Here is a 19,126-nt window from a genome sequence, read left to right on the forward strand (position 1 = left end):
ATACACGTCATCTTGAAATCGAAATGATATTATAAGTCGTTTCACTTTTCACTCTGACGTTTATGTGGTAATATACCAACAAATACACAAATTGGTAAATTGAGAGATAATAATAGAAATAATTAATAAAATATTAAAAGGAAAAATAGAATAACAGAAACTTTTCGAATGAAATATATTATTAATTTAAAATGTTAGGTCTACTGAAAAGTTCTGTCCGATATCATCTCAAGTTTCCAAAGATGAGTCATTCTACAGAAATGGAATCCACAAATTACCATCACACCGGGAAGAGGTCATCAGTAACGATGTAAATTGTATTGTCCAGTAAATATTAATGAATGCATTGTAAATGTCAGAAATCGTTAAAAAACCAACAGAACATTCCGGTGGTTGTAATATATTACATAGTTTAACAAAGTTTAATTTACCGTAGCGAATATTTCTTTTACCACTAAACTAACACTTTGTACATATCTGTTCCTACTGTAACCAGTCAAATAACTAGTTACCAAATAAAGATTAACAAGTATTAGACGGTGAGTTGTTCTACGTGGAAACGGGGACAAAGAGAAGGACAAAAATCGAAAAACTGATTAACCGGTCAATATAAGAATTGATGTAAAGTGAAACGAACGAAGAGGAAACGCAGAATTTTAAATCAAATTTTAAAACCGGTCATTCGTCGAACCTAATACATTCTTTTTTTCTCGGCGGGAATGATTAAATTCTGAGAAACGATCCGGTTCGACGCGCGTATCAAACGCCGTCCGTTTCGATCCGAAGTTCGCATGATCAGATAAGACATCGATGGATTGTAACGCGAATACCGTATTACAGAGAATTCGTATTTAATTGAGTAATTCGTTTAAAATTGAAATTCGAGTAATGAAATCCCTCGTGTATACACTAGAACGATAATGCCGCGATATAAAAATAAATATTTGCTATACAGTATACCGGCATAGGTGTATAAAAGCATTGATAAAGGTTGAATCATTCCGTTCGGTTCGCACGCTCCGGTGCACCGATACATTTCGTTTTATATTCAAATTTTAGGCGTTCTTACGCGACTCTGAAATTGTATTGTTGCCCATCAAACTTCTTTTTTTCTCCCACGGGAGCAACGAATAATTCGCAATAACTTGAAACGTTTAATACGAGCACGCATTCTTTCTCATTAACTTTTTCATGTTTCGCGCATCCTACTCCGCGGCGAATGTGTATATATATATGTATATATAAATGTTATATATATATATATATATATATATATATGTGTGTGTGTGTGTGTGTGTGTGTGTGTGTGTGTGTTTGTGTGTGTGTGTTTCACCCCGCAAATTTCATTCAAATTTATTTAAGCGTCGTTGTTCCGATAATCAAACGTTCGGGTCCGAGCGACGTCCCGATGCACGTTCTTCAAATAAGAAAGTTTTTACTGTGCTTCGCAGAATTTTAATTAACGTGATCGTTAAATCTCTCCGATCTCGAAAAACGATATTCGCCTCGCAAAATGTTTAATTACTTTACATAATAAGTAAACTGGTGGTACGTACACGTTGCCTAGTAAATATTAAGAGTTATTCGAGAGTCCGAGTGTAATATAATAATCTTGCACCTGCTATCGGCCGTGTTATTCTCCTTTTCGTTGTGCATTTAGCTAAATTAATAAATATGTACAGGGTGTTTCGTGTGACCGGGCCAACGCGATGTGAAGCAGTAGAAAACTTCGTAGATGGCATTAAAATAGCAATGAATAATGTTATTTGTAAGATAAATACCGATTGTAATAGATTTTAGATAAAATCTAACAAGCATAAACATATCTTTACGTTAGTTGCGAAAAGTATCATTAATATTTCATCAGAAAATAGTGAATACTCGTCGAAGAGAATATTCTCGAGTGCAAAGGGTTAATCACTCAAATAAATCGAATAATCGAGGTTATACCGTAATCCACAAAACTTTATTTGAAAGTTTCGAAACTTTCCCAGCATATTTTTTAGACTTTTGTTTGTGCAAAAGGATTTCGACCGTGCCCAGCGGCAACTACAACAGCTTGTTACCACTGACGCGTCGCGGATGCTCAGATCCATATCACGTCAGACATACCGGCGTAACTTTTATTGCAGTTTCTACGGAAATTGGAGTAAATTACAAGGCAGCTTGTCAACCGTCTTCGCCGAGGAGGTTGCCCCTCTGCCCGTTCAGATTTCTCGTTTTTAATCGGCCGTCCCTCCGCCGAAATCCCCTTCGCCAAGGTTTCCCGCCATTTTTTTGTTCCTTTCGCAAATTCATTTTTAACGTTCGTAGAAATACTACTACTCCTTAACCCTCCCACCGCGATAATAGATTACAAGTTTTCATTTGAGACGTGTCATCAGTCCGTAAAAAATTGGAAGTTGATGTTATTAGTACTTTATGTCTTTAATATTAACACATTGTTGACCGGAAATTTTATACAGAAGCTATCCCATGTCATATGAACTTTTTCTTACTCAAAATGTGAACAATTGTTTGATTATATCAGTCTTCTATTATCAATGATTATACTTTAGAGCAAACATTGACATAGAGTATTCTTTCAATAAATCATTAACGACGAAGCAGTTGTATAGATCGTAGTTGAGAAGTAAATCATAGAGGTTAACTAATAATCTCAAGGAAAAGTAATTAGATTATGTTACCGAAGATGATTTTGTTGAATCGGATTTGCTACTGCCATTAAAACATTTATTAAGAAATGTTTAAGCATTGATTGTTAGTCTTCAATAAACTGATCAATAACTGCCGGCAGACAATGCGTTAACACTTATGCAACCGCCTAAAAAAACTATATGAAAAACTATATAAGAAACTATAACTATAACCTTTTCCATTAACTTTAATTGAACACACTCAACGTATTCGATTAAAAATTGAGTTTCACAAAAGCAAGAGAGGTATGTATTGAATTCCAAATATTCGCAGTTGATGACTTACTAAACAACAAAAGGAAAAATAAACGACACTAAAGACGCAATGCGCTGCGAAGTGAAAAGTGGGAAATCTCCCAAATCGGTTGGTTAAGTGTTAACTTATGTTCAAGTTCTCAGTGATTTTTACATGTCTTCGTACCATTTTTTTACGTTTCCGCTGCTCTGTAACGCATAATGTTATCCAAAAATATTTTATTACAGAGATCGGCGTGTACCATAAATGGCACACGTGGCATTGAACGCGTTAACCAGTTAACTTCGTTCAACGAGTATATACTTATCTGAAAATGCAAAATGGTACTACTTTTGTTAACGGCCAATTATTTGTGTTTTCAGATAATCGAGTAGTTCTTCGTTTCGCTGTAGTTTTCCGTTAGAATGTATTACAGGTTCATTCGTCCTACATTTGATGTGTATACACATTTTACTGGGGGCACAATGAGAGATTTTTCAAACTAAATTCCACAGTTAACTGGTTAATTAACTTTTAACTCTTTGACTAATAAGTAAACATTCATCACATGCAGTTGAAGCTATTTTCCTAACAATTTTCCATAAAGTGAAAACTAAAAATTCAAGATTTTTCGTAACCACTGCTTTACTATTATCCTTATATTTCATACATCCAACAACATTCGGTTCATCCGATTTATCACCCAGCAAATTAATGTTTAAGTTTATATAAAAACCGGTGTCACCCGAATTCAAGTGACGTGGCAGTCAAAGCGTTAACCCCTTCTCTTATAACATCGACTCGTGACGAAACTGTTCGACCGAATTCGACAAATCCAAATGTTATTTACTAAGTTCTCATATGAATGAAAATTATATTATTTGTCTCTTACCAATCTTCAACCTTCATTCGATAAACAATACTTCCCTTTTATGAACTCATAATATTCGTGCTAGCACAAACTATGCAATATTGAAGTTAGTCATCACACATTCACTATATCAATGTAACCAATTAATAAAAATCAAATCAATGCATTTGTGATATGTTCTAACGAAAAACTACAGCGAAATGGAGAAGGATTACACGTTTATCTGAAAAAACAATGCATTCATCGTTGACAAAATTAGTACCATTTTGCGTTTTAAGATGACGTGTATAATCGTCGAACACAGTTAACTAGTTAATTCTCCTCGAATCTCATTGTAAAGAATACTCACGTTCAATAACTACACAGTGAACACTAAATACACCACGCTCGATCGAATGGCTGATACTTCCAAACGGAAAGAACGTATCTACAACTTTTCGTTCTCATTAAAAACAAATGAAAATATATAATCATTTTCTTGTTATCCCGTATAAAATCGACAATCACCTACATTCCTTTCTCGAAAATATGATCTGTAACTAAAGTGCCGATACGTTCAGCGTTAACGCATTGTTGACCGGTCACGAGTTAACTCGCCTCTGCACATGCATTAGCCATTTCAATGGTTGAAACTCAATTTATTATGTATGAACAAAGTATATTAAAGTTTATTTAGATTCTTTCACTTTCATATTTAATTACAGAACAATAAGCGGCGATATGGGACAGCTTCTGCGTAAAATCGCCGGTGAACAATGCGTTAAAAGGTTAACGATACAGCAGTATTATCGAGTAGAGTTGCGAAAGAAATCACGGGACAAGGGGTTAAGGCTGGGAAAACGTTGCAAAATCGGGAATACCGTGGGCAGAGACGAGTGAACGCGAAGGACTTAGTTTACGGCCTAATGTATCCGGAGGAGAGTCGAAGGAGACAGACAGATGGTCTCAACAGCGGCTTTAAGTGTCGGAAGAACCGATGACTGGCAACTGGCAAGGGGCCCTGAACCTCGTGTAAAAGGTATGTACTGGTCCAGAGCGCCCTTGCCTTCGCTCCGTCAGTTTTTTCATCGTCTGCTCCCGGACTGCCGCTTTTAAAACGATCGTCACGGGCACCGCGCTTTTACGCGATTCTTTCTCGGCAGGTGTGCACGCTTGTCTTACCCGTCGCGGGTATCCTTCCTTCGTTACCTCTTATTACTGCGGCGAATAGTAACCGGTGCGCGAACGATATCGCCTCTACTCGTCGAGAATCGAAAATATTCCTATTCCATCATGTGTACACCCTCGAATCACAGCCTGCACCTTTCGGACGGCGAACATATACAGGGTGTACCGCGCGACCTCATCCGCTGGAAACGTTTCCAACGTGTTCTTTTTAACGTCGCAACTGCTGTGCCAGTCGAAATGACTGGTTTCAGTTGTCTTAACGGTAGAACTACCAAGCGTTTGTCGGGGTTGATGTGGAATTCTTATGAAGATTGTAACAATAGATTTTTGCTCGATTGCTTTACGTATTTGTTATAGTGTTTAACCAAATCGCGGAATTTCTCAAACGCAGGACGAATGCACCTAGGGTTATTTTAATGAAAAACCAAAACAAAATGAAGAAGAATTACGCGTTTATCTGAAAAAATTATTGGTGTATGAAAGTATTAAATCTTTCATTCGAATGTTTTGCACTAGAAATATATAACGTTTTCTAGTGTGATGCAGACGATGTTTAGCGAAACTTACTTCACCAGAAATCACATAATAAATTAAAGGACGTAACTGTTTTATTTCAACATGTCACGTGATTACATGTCATACAAAACTTAATGTTAGACGTTAAACTTGGAAATTTTACTGTATCAAATCTGGTGGTCACTGAGAGTCGCCTCTCGAGTGCAGAGGGTTAAATCCGAAATTATTTTATCAATTAATCATTTTGCTTACATATGAACCTCTGCAGAAACTTGGAAACATTTACAGTTACCATTTTTATAAAAATTATATATTGATTGTACTAAATACACGGTAGCTTTAGTGTTAAGAGTAACGATGTTTATTTTGTTGAAAGATTTTTTGTAGAGGAACACCTTAAAGATGAATTTAATTTGTAAGATAGATTCAGAGCAACTGGACTACGGTTGTTTCTATAATTTTCTATTTTTGAAAATTCGTATAAAATGGGGGATCATTTATTTTGTAACGGATTACAGCATATTTGATGTGGTGTAAAAGTGTTGAGAAATTTTGATAAATACTATAATAAATATTTTATTGCGTCCCACATAGTGAAATATGTTTTAAAATGTGTGAACATTCACGATGTAAACATGACGATCAAGCGTTGAAGGTCGGTAAAGGTTGAACAAAGGAAAACTTCTGTATAATTTTCGACGCCGCTGCAACACGTTGATGAACAAGTGAAGCGTTGTAAAAGGTCGAAGATTAAACAGAACGTTACTTTGCATTTCTAGTAACCTTGAAGCATTTATTGTTGGAACTCGTTGAATTCGTCGTTCAAAGGTTACCGATAGAGTAAAAACACAGCACTTCATTTAAAGGGAAAATATATTACGAGCCCTTTTCAGAAAAATCGAAATATTGTTATTACTTTATAATAATAATAAGTATTATTTTCACATGGAACATTCGAATTAAATATTAAATATAGGTAGATATGTTGTGTACTATAAAGGTAGATGAAACAACCCTTACAACAATAAATTTGAATTACATTTGCTTAACTTATATTTACTTATATTTACAAAATTTTTGCTTCAAGGTCAGTCCCAAGTCATATACAAATATACAATATAACGTATTATACATAAAAATATATGATTATATTTAAATGATAAGCAATGATCTTGATATATCTGAAAATATAATCTTCACATAAAAATATTTCGAGTGGTTCAGACAAATATGACACCCTAAACATACAAACGTTATTTCCAAGGTTATTTGAAGGTCATCGGTGCCTTTTAAACACTGACATCTATTTTTAATTTCGTAAGATTGTAATTAATACCAGGATAAATATAGTATATATGGTATATATACCAGGATTTATATATATATATATACACCTTTACTAAACTGATAATTAAATTTCTCTTTAGATACCAGGTTGTTAGATATTCTTTCATTATCAATAAAAATTGAATTTCGTCGAATTTCTGTGCTCCCGAAACTGAAGCATTGTTATTTTATTCGTAAATGTATATTTTTTCGAAACGGAGTATTCGCTACTCCAGAATAGCTGGACTGTGAACTATACAACACACTGTATAGTATTACACAATGGAGGAATTCTCATAACAGAATTTTTTTCTGAAATTTATCCAATGCGTCCAGAAATTTTTACCATAGTTTATCGTTTTTCATATTGATTGTACTCGTGTTACAGTCATTTTAAAGCAAATCCTTTCAAACACGTATTTTTTTAAGCGACGCGTATTATTTAAATATTTTTGTTAATTACTCCACGAAAAAATACAACACTGATTTTTAAGTGTTTCATTAGTCTTGGTCCCATATACGAGAATTAAAAAATGCATTTAAAAGACGTGAATTTCTTGCAACATTCATGTCGTGAAGTATACGTTTTAACTCGCTCGGGTACAACGTTGTCATTTGTACCGCATTTGATTATACCCTGTGTTATACTTAATAGCCTTATACTTCTTTTTTTCGAAAACGAAGAAGGGAACCCAGGGAAGTTTTTTTGTGCAATATACATACCACAAATGTGAAAAGTTTCAATCAAACCACCATTAATTTACGGAACTTTTTATATAGATATTTAACCCTCGTCCACCGTTCGGAATTAATTTAAAACTAGAGGTAAAAAACTCATTTTCGTTGATAAGTCTGTTTTCTTACTTTTAATAATAAGCTTATGTATATTAAAGAATACTTATATCAGTTTTACAGGAATAAAATGTGCACATGTTATTACACAGAGATAAAATAATACATTTCTGAAATATGACTTTCTTTGCAAAAACATCTGTTACCGCTCATGAATATTATTGATTAATAAACATGGTTTTTCAATAAAAATAAAATGTAAATTGATGCTTTATATATTTAAAGTAGATCGATGTAACTGAAACCAAATGGAAAATTTATTTTCTTGTGTTTTGTAGACTTTGAATGCTGTATGTGTAAAAGAAAGTAACAAACATTTCGATACTTAACAAACTTTATATTGATCGGAATAAATTGAAAGGAAAACTGCAAGTGACACGCCTAATACGTGAATCGAGTAAAGTGACAGTATTCAATTATATTGCGTCAGTTTCTCTAATGCTAATTTCACTATTTTATTATACATAACAAATTCTTCTTTCCTTAGGAAGATTTGTTGTGCGAACATTTGGTTATACTAATGAGATTTTTAATTTCATGCATTCATTTCATCGAAACTTATGAAATCGACAGTTTCATATGCGATTAGTTAAATTTTTATTTTGAAACAACCCAGAAATTAATAACAAAAATTTTACAATTCTTTCGCAACATGTAACAAAGTTACCTGAATATTTATAACATTAAATTATACTTGAAATATTGCGAGAAAAAGTAATTGCGTATTTTTATATTTCATATACTTCCACCTCTCCCGATTATCATATTTAAAAACAAAGTAGTATCTTTTTACTGATAGCATTAAACAGTGATAACATTTCAAGTATGATTCTGGTTTTTTATTTCTGTCTTTTAATTCTTCAAAGCGTTTTATTAGCTTGATTATATTCATCATTTAATTAATTGCAATTTTTCAAAGTTTGTCCGACCGACGAATTTTACGAACTATATAGAGTAAATATAAGTATCTACAAGATGTAAAATGAAAACTTAAATTCGGCAAATGATCTTTTTATTCATTCAATTTTGAATTTGCATTAACACCTATATAAAATAAAATTGCTATATTTAATTGTAATAAAAGATGGTTTAAATTTGTTCATATTATGTAAAACTATAATTATCGCAACTATTCATAGATGTAATGTTATTCAAAATGTATTTTAATTTGCGTAACAGGCATACAAGGCAATCTTAATGACTATATTTTCCTCATTAGACAATTTTTGTTATGTAATCGTGGTCGGTGGTTTAATTCATCAAACGATTGTCAAGTGAGAAATAGAAAGAAGAGTATAAACTTACCTTACGAACAGTTGTTCTTGATTATTCACTCGCCAGGATACCACCGTGGCCCCTAAAAAAAATAAAGAAACATTTCATCAGAATCAGAGATAGATTTTAGCTATTTTATCGCGCCTCATAAACATGACAATGAATATTTAATCCAGTATTAATTCACACCCGATATGTAATCCTACCGCGCGCACGCTTGTCACGTAACTGTCATCCATAGATGAAATTTTTTCAAAATCTGCGGTCTGTTTACAGTGACGGTATCGCGTCAGCTCAGACGCCAGAAACGACGTTAAAAAATAACCAGGTACGTTAAACGCGTTCGACACATCGGTAGAAAAGAATAACGAAAACAACACGTCGGTAGCGTACGTCAAATTCGAAGCTCGGCTATATCTGTACGCGTAACCCCGCAGATGCACGTAGAACTGCACAAAAACTGCAGGTTAGGCTCGAGTAAAGGCGCGCACACACTTCGTATTCTCAGATAAATTGTGGAAACGCGAACCAGATCTGGGAGCGGCACGTTGTCAATGCGTTACAGTACGCCCAATCGAAGCTCGTTACCGATCTACCACTTTTTATTTGATTTCTTTCAACGATTACCGACGATGTGGAATATAGCCTGTCGTGATAAAAACGACTCGCGCAAAAAATACTAGGTTAGTGCGTCGCTGCACGATAGAGTTGAAGGGAATGCTGGCAAAATTGAACGGTGAACTCGCAGATCTGATCGTTTGTTGTAATCTATTTGCGCGCACACACCGTGTAAATTAATCGTGCAGGTGGTATTGTTGCCCCTGTCGAGCACGACAACGCTGGTAGCCGCTGCCATGTTTGAATCGTGAATGCGCCGCCGGCTCCACGACCGACGCAGTCAACCTTTGTTCAATGCCCCGGCTTCATCCCCACCAACGCCACTTTTACACTTTTTATATACCCCCGGTCGTTAAGCAGCGTCATCTATGGAGATTACTGGAAACAGTATAAAACTGATATATTCGATATCGATAAGGACGATCTTCGATTAAATAAAGTCGTCTTTTTTGATCACCTGCCATAGAGTGCAGAGAACAGACGAGTGTTTATTATACTTTTATTGGTACTTTAATAATGAAAGCTTAAATAACATTTTCGTATGACATCTAACGTTGTACCATCAATTTAGATGTCGAATGCACTGGCGGGATATCTATATGCACAGCAGTTTTCGCTTAATTTACGCAAGGGTTAATGGGTTCAAGTCGCAACTATTATCGAGGGAGGCAAGTTTAGAGGATTGTTGTATGGTTTTGAAACGGGAATAAGATTTATTGAGTGGTAATAAAGTAGAAAATTCGATGATTGTTTTGGAATATATTGCACTTACAGTTATAGTACAAGTTACTTAGAAATTCAAATAGACATTCTTCCATTGTTTTAGCAAAAATACACAGAAATATGAATGATATACTCTCCGATATTTGTCTTTTAGGTATATTATATATTGTTAAGATAAATTAAAAGAAGAGGTTTATTAGAAATTCTGAAATATTATTTTATTTGAAATCGTTCAATTTAGTAACAATTCTTGTTTGGAGCAGTTTAGATTGTGACTTAATTTTAGTTAAAAAGTGATATAATTTTATAATTACTTCTTTTTGGAAAGTTATTTAAGATATGTATATCAAATTTTTTCTTGGAAGCTCTTTGTATTTTCTATAAATTTTCAGTTGCACTACTATAAAAATATTCAACAATTTGTTTGCTTATGAAGTAAAGACTTTCGAAATTGTTTATTACTTTTAAAGGCGTCGATACTACAGACCAATGAACCAGATTTATCGGTGCTGTAATAATCGAATTCACTGTTGTCATCACCTAGTTAGAATCAGTGGCATTTAACGACGTCGATATTACAGATTCCTGGCAACACGAAGTTCTATAACGTAGTGTTCGCGCATAAGATCCTTTCATTAACTTAAGAAGATAATACCTAATTTAAAATTATTGGCTTGCTGCGTGATTATTTCGGATCGTGATTCGTAGAATGCTCCAAAGTAGTGAATGTATTTCAAACATTAAGATAAATTGAAATTTTCCTTAGTCATTTCAGAGAAACGAGAATTAAACAAAACTTTACCTCTTTGTTGTGCTTCTGGAGACGTTGAAAGTAGGACAAGACATTAATTATATTTTTATTAACTCACTTGTCTTATTATATCACGCGTTATCACGTAATAAAATTAATCTATCCTCACACATCGCGTGTACAAGTAGAACAGCGAAATAACCCGGCTACCGCGCTGGAATATGCTACGTCTGTGCTGCCTCAGCATCGTAGATGTGCATCGAACTCCGTGGGTAATAAAGTTTTATTGATAATGCATAAATGCATTGATTTTTCTTTTAACGAAAAGAAATATTAACGTCAAGCATTTTCTATCCTTAAATATTAATTCTACACCTTAAATAGTATTTCTGCAATATGCACCAATGTGATACTGACAACTATGATGTCAAGTTATAAGATTTAAAGTGAACCACTTTCACACTATATCTTCAGTAATAAAACATCAATTATTGAATAAAAAATACAGTATCCGTAAATTTTAAACATATCTTTAAATTCAAATATATACAACCTATACAATTAACCATATCCACAATATATCGTATAATAAATATTTTCACATACTGGTTTCAGAAAAGCCATATCACCATAAATATTGCGATAGAGTACACCAGTGTCAGAATCAGTATTAATATACTCAGTTAGCGAGCAAACGTAAAGAGACAGTTCCAAAAATTCCTTCCAGAATCCAAATGTTCGAACTACCCGCCGCGACCCTAGTTGTGCACCAATGGGAATACTAGAATCCCCGTATTTTCAAACGGCAACGTCGCGTTCGATGCGTTGCGTCGGGGATGTGGCACCGTCGGACGAGCGAGCCAGTGGATGGGACCGGTTGACAGAGTTTAGAGTTCCTTTGCGGTGATGTCTCGTCGTTCATTTTACTGTGCTGTCGTGCGTAGTGTCAGCCCGTCGGAAAATTCGCAAGAGAGCCACGCGTTCGTGACTTCGGTCCCATCGTTCATCGGGAAACCGACCGCAACGTAAATCGAGTGTAATCAGCGGGCAGTGTGTGGTGCTGTGGAGCAGGAGACGATGAGGGCCGGAGGGATAATTCGGGTGGCGACTTGAGGGCAGAAATGTTGAAGTTTGGCAGCAAGAGTGACGTTACGGTGGTGCATCGCGCCACTATTCGACTCCTGGACGACGCCGAAATTATCCACTGTGACTTTCAGGTGAGACCATTCATTGACCAGTAGCCGCCGCACGCGACGGGGCTATTGATAACACTTGTACACGCGCTTCTTCTACCCCTTTTTACCTCCTACGACCGGTAACGATCGCTCAGCGAAACAACCCGATGGTTCAGTAGCCTGTGAACTTGAAAACACGACTTTCCGAACCAATTCTTTTTTTTCTTCTCTTTCTCTCTTTCTCCCTGTCTGTCTGTCTGTCTGTCTGTCGGTCTGTCTGTCTCACCTCACCTGCGTTTCCTTGCGCGTGAATCCGAAGGTTCGGTTCGAGCGGCACGACCGCTTCGATCGATCCGAAAAGAAAAAGTAAAAAAAAAAGAAAAAAAAGGAAACGATCCGCGCGACGATGTACTCAATCGTCAAAGTGTATCGTGTCTATAGGAGTGGCGTTAGGTCTTGCACGGAAAAATTCATGCGGGATATGCGATTCTTTTTTTTTTTCTTTTCCAGTTCACCTATATTGAACACCGTGTGACAAGCCTCGTTCTGTTTCGGTTTCCTGTGTGCATGTGTGCGTCCGTGTATACGTGTGTCATATTTGTGTGCTGTGTGTATGTGTGTGGCACGATCATTGATCGAAAGTTGTGTTCCCTGATGCCGGAATTATTCAGTCTGTGATGTAAACTTTTTTAATAGTGATGACATATGCCGTGATTTTTCTGTTCTTGCCTCTTTTATTTTGGTTCCCGACCGGGTTGTGTAACTCCACGTTGGAACCGGAACAAATTGTTTCAGTACAGTCGCTTCGAGGCGAATTTTCTACGGTACATTCGGTTTCGATACCGACGCGACCATAGGGGTACATATTTCGTACGTGTACGAACACGTACGGCCAACACGGAAGCTACCTCACGTCACGAGACCACGTGCACTCACTGACATGGACGTTTTTTTTCCAACTGACATATTTGAACAATAGGTTCCTATTAAATTAATAAGATAATATTAAATTATTAAATTAATAAGATAATATTAAATTATTAAATTAATAAGATAATATTAAATTATTAAATTAATAAGAAGAAAATATTTTGCACAAGTGTTTAGAAAATTGTATTAAATTGGAGCTTTTATGATGTATAACGATATTTAATGTACAATAATTCTGAATAAAATATACAATGTTTTGAAAATTTTTTATTTTTGTTATTACGCAATCTTTTACAGTTAAAAGTGGACGCTATGTTTTCTTGTGCATTGGTTTGCGGAGAAAATACCACTATTGTAAAAAATAATCGTGTCGTTATCTACATAGCAATAAGTAATAATCAAAATGCAATGTTGTAAATATAATATAAATGTTTCATTAATTTAAGTAGTAATGATATTAAAAATCTATTCATTTATGATTTTGTTCGGTATATTTATTGTAAACACGTATATATTCTGATTTTCTAATTGAACTTTGTTTATGATGGATTATTAGTAAACATTAATTCGACAATTGAAACAATTATTTCCTACAATTGTGTAAGTTATAACATGATCCGGATTAGTGTAAAGAGCTTAGCCCGGATATATTTGTATTCACTTTTTTTTAATACGGTACACAAGAGATTTTTCCATTCGTACTACTAAGAGGATCCGATCAAACACTTTCAAAATAAATTTTTTATTAGTAACAATTCTGTTACAGAATACATAAATTTTAAAATTGTTTACTCTGAAAATACATTTTGGTTCAAATATCGGTTAATAGAATATAAATGTTAGGAATCAAGGGATTGCAATATTTATTGATAATTAACTCGACGAAATATTTGAAAGAACAATCGATTCAGTCGTTCGACACAAATTATTATATATATTTCAGAATAACTTTATTTAAAAAAACAATGCCATTTCAATCATTCATTCATTAGTTATTGAAACGTTATTTTTCTCCACCAAGATACGAATAAACAAAATTTTATACTAACAATTTTTCTATATAAATATCTGGGCAGGTATAAAACAATACACTTTTGGTGAAATCAATTTCAACTTTAGCGTGAATGATGTTCAATGAATAGCGATGTTGAAATTATTTAAATAGTTCATAGGCGTTAATCGTATACAATGGACCCTCGATTATCGGAACACCGGTAAACAGGGCAGTCAATTATCGGGATGTCCATTTCCGAAGTATTCGATTAATGGAACATTTAATCGCACGAACAGTGTATTTACACAGCACGTTTCCATTCCGCTTACGCTTTTTCCCTAGAAATATTTGGAATCGAGAAATAATGGATTGAGAAATAATGAATATATATATATATATCATTTAATTATAATTTAGTATATATTAAACATTTAAATTATATTCATTCATTACAGATAAGTCTTGATTAAAACGAGAAAAATGTTTAAGTATATCTTTTCATGCGTATTTTATTGATTTATATTATTTATATAATACTATATAAGTATGTTTACAATATATAAATATTATAAATACATATATAATAAAATAATTATGTTTATTATTTTACAGAGTGTTTTAATAGCATAGATTGCACTCTCTGTTGCTTTCTCATATGTTCGTACCTGTTACGATAAATCTGCAAGATTTTTTCCAAGTTCCCGTAAATATGCATGTTTCGATCTATGTTTGGATGATCGGACTTACAAAAGTTGTATCTGTGTATTACTGTATTGATAACAGAAGTTCCGGGAACCGAGAGTTAACTGAATCTTTAATTGCATTAAATGCGAGTTGGTAATATTTTATAATCTCCATTAAATCGAACATTGCATTATTTGAATTCGCATTAATTAAGACCTACTAGTATATGCATATGTTATTGACTTATACACTCAAGTTCATAATACAAAGCATTAATTCAGTGTTATGACGCGAACATTTAAAAAAATTTGCAAGTAAAATTAGTTACTTCTGCTTGAGAACCGTTTTAATTAGGGGCCGTGTGTGATTACTGGAAAAGTTTGCTGGAATAAGCTAATATTGTAATAAAGTTGAAGGGAACGATGAGTAGGAGGAAACAAAATAAAAAAAATTTAGACATAATTCTAATTTTGGAGCTTCCACACTCAACGCATTCGTCACTTTGAAAGTCTTAACGTATACAAGATAAAATACTCTAAAATAAATTTCCTTTTATTTTAACAAGAACTAAAGGAAATTACCAAACTTCTGTTATATATAAAATATACATATATTAAACAAAAATGATGTTTGCCTTTGATGAAAGCAGGAATAAATAAGTATTTGATAAAAGTAGGACGTACAAAATGAAAATGTAGATAAGTGAATGTATTGGGTCATCACATAAATAATCCGGTTTCGTATATTCCCTTTATTTGAAAAAAATAAAAGAAACACATAAAAAGCCGCATTATTCATGCGATGATCCAATAAATGGTAAAGAGCAAATAAATAAAGAAGCAAACAGATAGAGATAAATGTATAAATAAACTTAAAAGCAGGCACGTGGATCGTCAGCAGAAGTACATACTGCTGATATGAACATTATATTATCCGTATACTACTTACAAAGCAAAATCCGGGCAACAGATACCAAAGGCAGCGATTTTTCTTTGCTAAAACGGAAAGTTTTATTTGGGTCAGAAATACATGTCTGAAACATTAATAACAATACCGCGTCCCTTATAGAATCGAGGAAGAATGCTGCCATAGTAATCTCAGCTTGTCGCAGGAGACGGACTAAAGGGAAAATCCAGCACAATAGCGTAAGAATCCCAAAGACCTTGCTGAAAGTGCTTCCCAAAGTAGTTAACTTGTATCTGGCAAAGATACGTGGATTGAAGCCCGTGATGAGATCGATTCTGCCTCTCGAAATAGTTCCAGCAAACAGTCGCTGCTTCTATAACAGTTATAACGAACCGAAATTCACAAAGGTATCGATGCCGGTTACTGTTTTTGGCATCAGTTTCCGCGCTAGTTCAGCATCGCTAGCGTTTCGGTTCGAAAGTTGATTCTTTGTTTATTACTCAGTTAGCGGGAATAACGCTTCAGAACACAGAGAATCGATCCATTTCCCACTGCGGATAATGATATTTGCGTAAATCGCGATGGTATTGCCGGATTGGCCACCTCGTACACGAATAATGATTTCGTCTCGTTGGTTCTCGTTTTACCGGGGAACAAACTCGTGGCAACACGGTTCGTTCTGTAATTTCTTCCTTTCAATCTTCTTTTTCCTGTTAGGCGGTAACGCCATTGTGGAAAAGAGCCTTTTAAGTGAGACTAGTTGCATTCTTTTTAAGCATCTTCCCGTGTAGACTCCATTTCACCTTGTGAACTCTTTAAATAAAATCTTCCGCGAGCCCTACCAACAGCCTTTACATCTGCACTTCTTTTTCCATTAATGATGGAAGCCCAAGTGGCGTGTCGATGTTTTCCGGTTTTTAATTCGCTGCGTTCTGAATTGTCGTTCTCGGCTATTTCCCGTTGTTTTTGTTCGAAACATTTCAGACCTGTTTGAATAACGTATACGCGTGGTATCCGACTATTAGAAGCTGACTGACTGTATTCTAAGTTCGATTAAATTAAAAATCAAAGTTTACGCGTATTCGATTTGTTGAATGTAATTTATATTAATTTTATATTAAATATATTATTATTCAATGTATTAATTAATTCTGTATTAAATATACTCTATGCTTTGGCACTGTTCTAAATAATGTTCCAAGATTTGAAAAGATAGTACTTCAATCGTGCTTTGTTCGCTTAGTTTTTCCTCCCTTTTGTTATCCTTTCATTTTACCAGGGATATTTTTGAATGTAAGAACAATAGAAGAAATTTCCGCGCGTCATCTTGCAATTTCAACGATATTTCAAACGTCCAGATGAATTTTTCTGAATGTTCGCAAATTAATTCTCTTCGCACGATACCAGGTTTGTCTTATAAATTTTCCTTCGACGCGTATATCTGGAATTTATGTGCGCATTAAAGATCACTGCAACTTTGTATGCGACTTTCCTCTTTCATTACAGAAAATCAGGTTCGCACACGTTGAAAAACGTGTTACTTTCGCGTCCATTAACGCAAATGGATTGAGCAGATATCGAAGTAGAACTGATCTCCCGAGATTAAATATTACCTATACGTACAGTTCGTAATATTCATGAGTATTTACAAACTAACCATTTAAGTTTTAAATAACTCGAATTAAATTAAAAATATCGAATTGAAGTTAATAACACCAACAATTAACGCAATTAACACTAGGTTTATGGAGAGCGTTGATTTGACGCATATTGAATTTTATACATATTATATAGTCAGGATTCACGTCGAGTTTGATTGATGAAATTACGCGAGTATATATTGCCTATTTTTAACCTGTCAACTATGGAATCTAATTTCCGAAATTTCTGATAATGCTCGCAATGAAATCAAATAGTGAAGTGTATACTCGTTTAACGCAGGCCAAATGCATTTATAATATATTCTAATGAATATTTAAAGCAGAAAGAAGAAGAATTGCATGTTTATCTGAGAAAATAATTAGTTAATCGCTGACAGAATTACTGTCATTTTGATTTTAAGATGACGTGTATATTCGTTGAAAGCAGCTAACTGGTTAACCTTTAATTTCCAAGATCGAAATGATCGAACATTAACAATGGTATATAGTGTACAATAAATATTCGTAAACCTAGTGTTAAAGAAACTCGAGGATAACATGACAGGTTAAATATAAAAAAGATATTCCGATCTAACGAAATATTTCGTTATACCAAGAAGACAACTTCAATGAATATGACGACTCTTTCCGTCATAGAAATTTTTAAAAGGAATATGTCTTCGTACATTGTAAATATTTGATTTATATATTTTCTAAATATGTCGGTAAATATTTTGTCAAAATAAGTAATCAACAAGTGAGAAGCAATTTCCTTTTATTACTTGAAAAGTTATAAAAATGAATTCTCCGGTTAACAGGATAAGAAAGAATTTGCTTCGTATCTTAGGGAGCTTGTCCTAAAAAGGTTTGAACTTTATTAACTAGATCACGATCCGTGTCATAATGCCGTTGACCTCTCCGATGTCCTTGCTCAGCTTCAATGGTTCTTGCTGCACTAGATCCGAAAAGCGATATAATTTTGGATCTGAATCTGCGTCAGTGAGTATCTGAAACATTTTCCGCCAATATAGTCGAATATCGCGGTATTCGGATATCCTCTTCCGTCAATTCTTCCGCCCGAGGGAAGAATGCGTACGATATTCGCCAGTTTTCGTAGACATGCAGGCACCGTATTCCAATTGTTGCGAAACGTGCGATCTTTTGCGTTATCGAGTTTCGTACGGTTTTGTGGGAGAAAATGCGATAGCGCGATAAGTGGTCGTCCAGTTGCCGCAGTTGGCGTGCGTACAAGTATTTAACGAGAATACGTAGTTTAATGTTTAAATAGTATAATTATTGTCGTGTAATTATGTCAGGAATGTATAATAATAATAATATATGTAATATATGTAAATAATATATAATAATATATCATAGTTAATATCATTATTTAAATTTAAATTTTAATGTCTGTACTAAAGTTTAAATTTGAATGGATCTTTAAATTAACCCAATTTAATTCAATAAAACATTTTCTACTTTTATTATTTCATATCCTTTAAGAGTCTTTTGCATTCCTTCAAGAAAGTAAAAGCAATTTGCATTACAACCTACATTAAGATTGGTGATGCAGATTGTATTATAATCCGTAGAGAACGTAGACACAAAAATAACACTTTATTAATGTAAAATATGGTAACGAACGCAGACATTCATTATTGTTATCATTTAACAATGAAAAATCGAAGGAGAAATCGTAATCGATGGAACGCAAAAATAATTTCTCAGTTATACACTCAATTAATTTTTCATTAAAACTGAAATAAC

The 19,126-nt window shown here is 34.2% G+C and overlaps 2 protein-coding genes across 4 annotated transcripts in view; one reads left to right on the plus strand and one right to left on the minus strand.

The window, feature by feature from the left end:
- LOC116427981 (uncharacterized) overlaps positions 1 to 11,250 on the minus strand; it is a 33,466-nt gene extending 22,216 nt beyond the window's left edge. The window contains exons 1-3 of the mRNA XM_031978984.2: positions 11,082 to 11,250; positions 9,725 to 9,934; positions 8,969 to 9,020 (exon numbers count right to left, since the gene is read on the minus strand). Coding sequence (XP_031834844.1) covers positions 8,969 to 9,020; positions 9,725 to 9,794 — 122 coding nt within the window. The 5' untranslated portion in view covers positions 9,795 to 9,934; positions 11,082 to 11,250. The remainder of the gene's footprint in view (positions 1 to 8,968; positions 9,021 to 9,724; positions 9,935 to 11,081) is intronic.
- Positions 11,251 to 11,784: 534 nt separating this feature from the next.
- Positions 11,785 to 19,126, plus strand: part of Frmd5 (FERM domain containing) — a 61,175-nt gene continuing 53,833 nt past the window's right edge. Inside the window, exon 1 of one of the 3 annotated variants that reach the window (XM_031978980.2) lies at positions 11,785 to 12,247. In XM_031978980.2, coding sequence (XP_031834840.2) covers positions 12,152 to 12,247 — 96 coding nt within the window. In that variant the 5' untranslated portion in view covers positions 11,785 to 12,151. The remainder of the gene's footprint in view (positions 12,248 to 19,126) is intronic. The other 2 variants (XM_031978982.2, XM_031978983.2) reach the window with 2 other exon arrangements.

Source organism: Nomia melanderi, chromosome 6, assembly GCF_051020985.1.
Source record: "Nomia melanderi isolate GNS246 chromosome 6, iyNomMela1, whole genome shotgun sequence".
NCBI lineage: Eukaryota > Metazoa > Arthropoda > Insecta > Hymenoptera > Halictidae > Nomia > Nomia melanderi.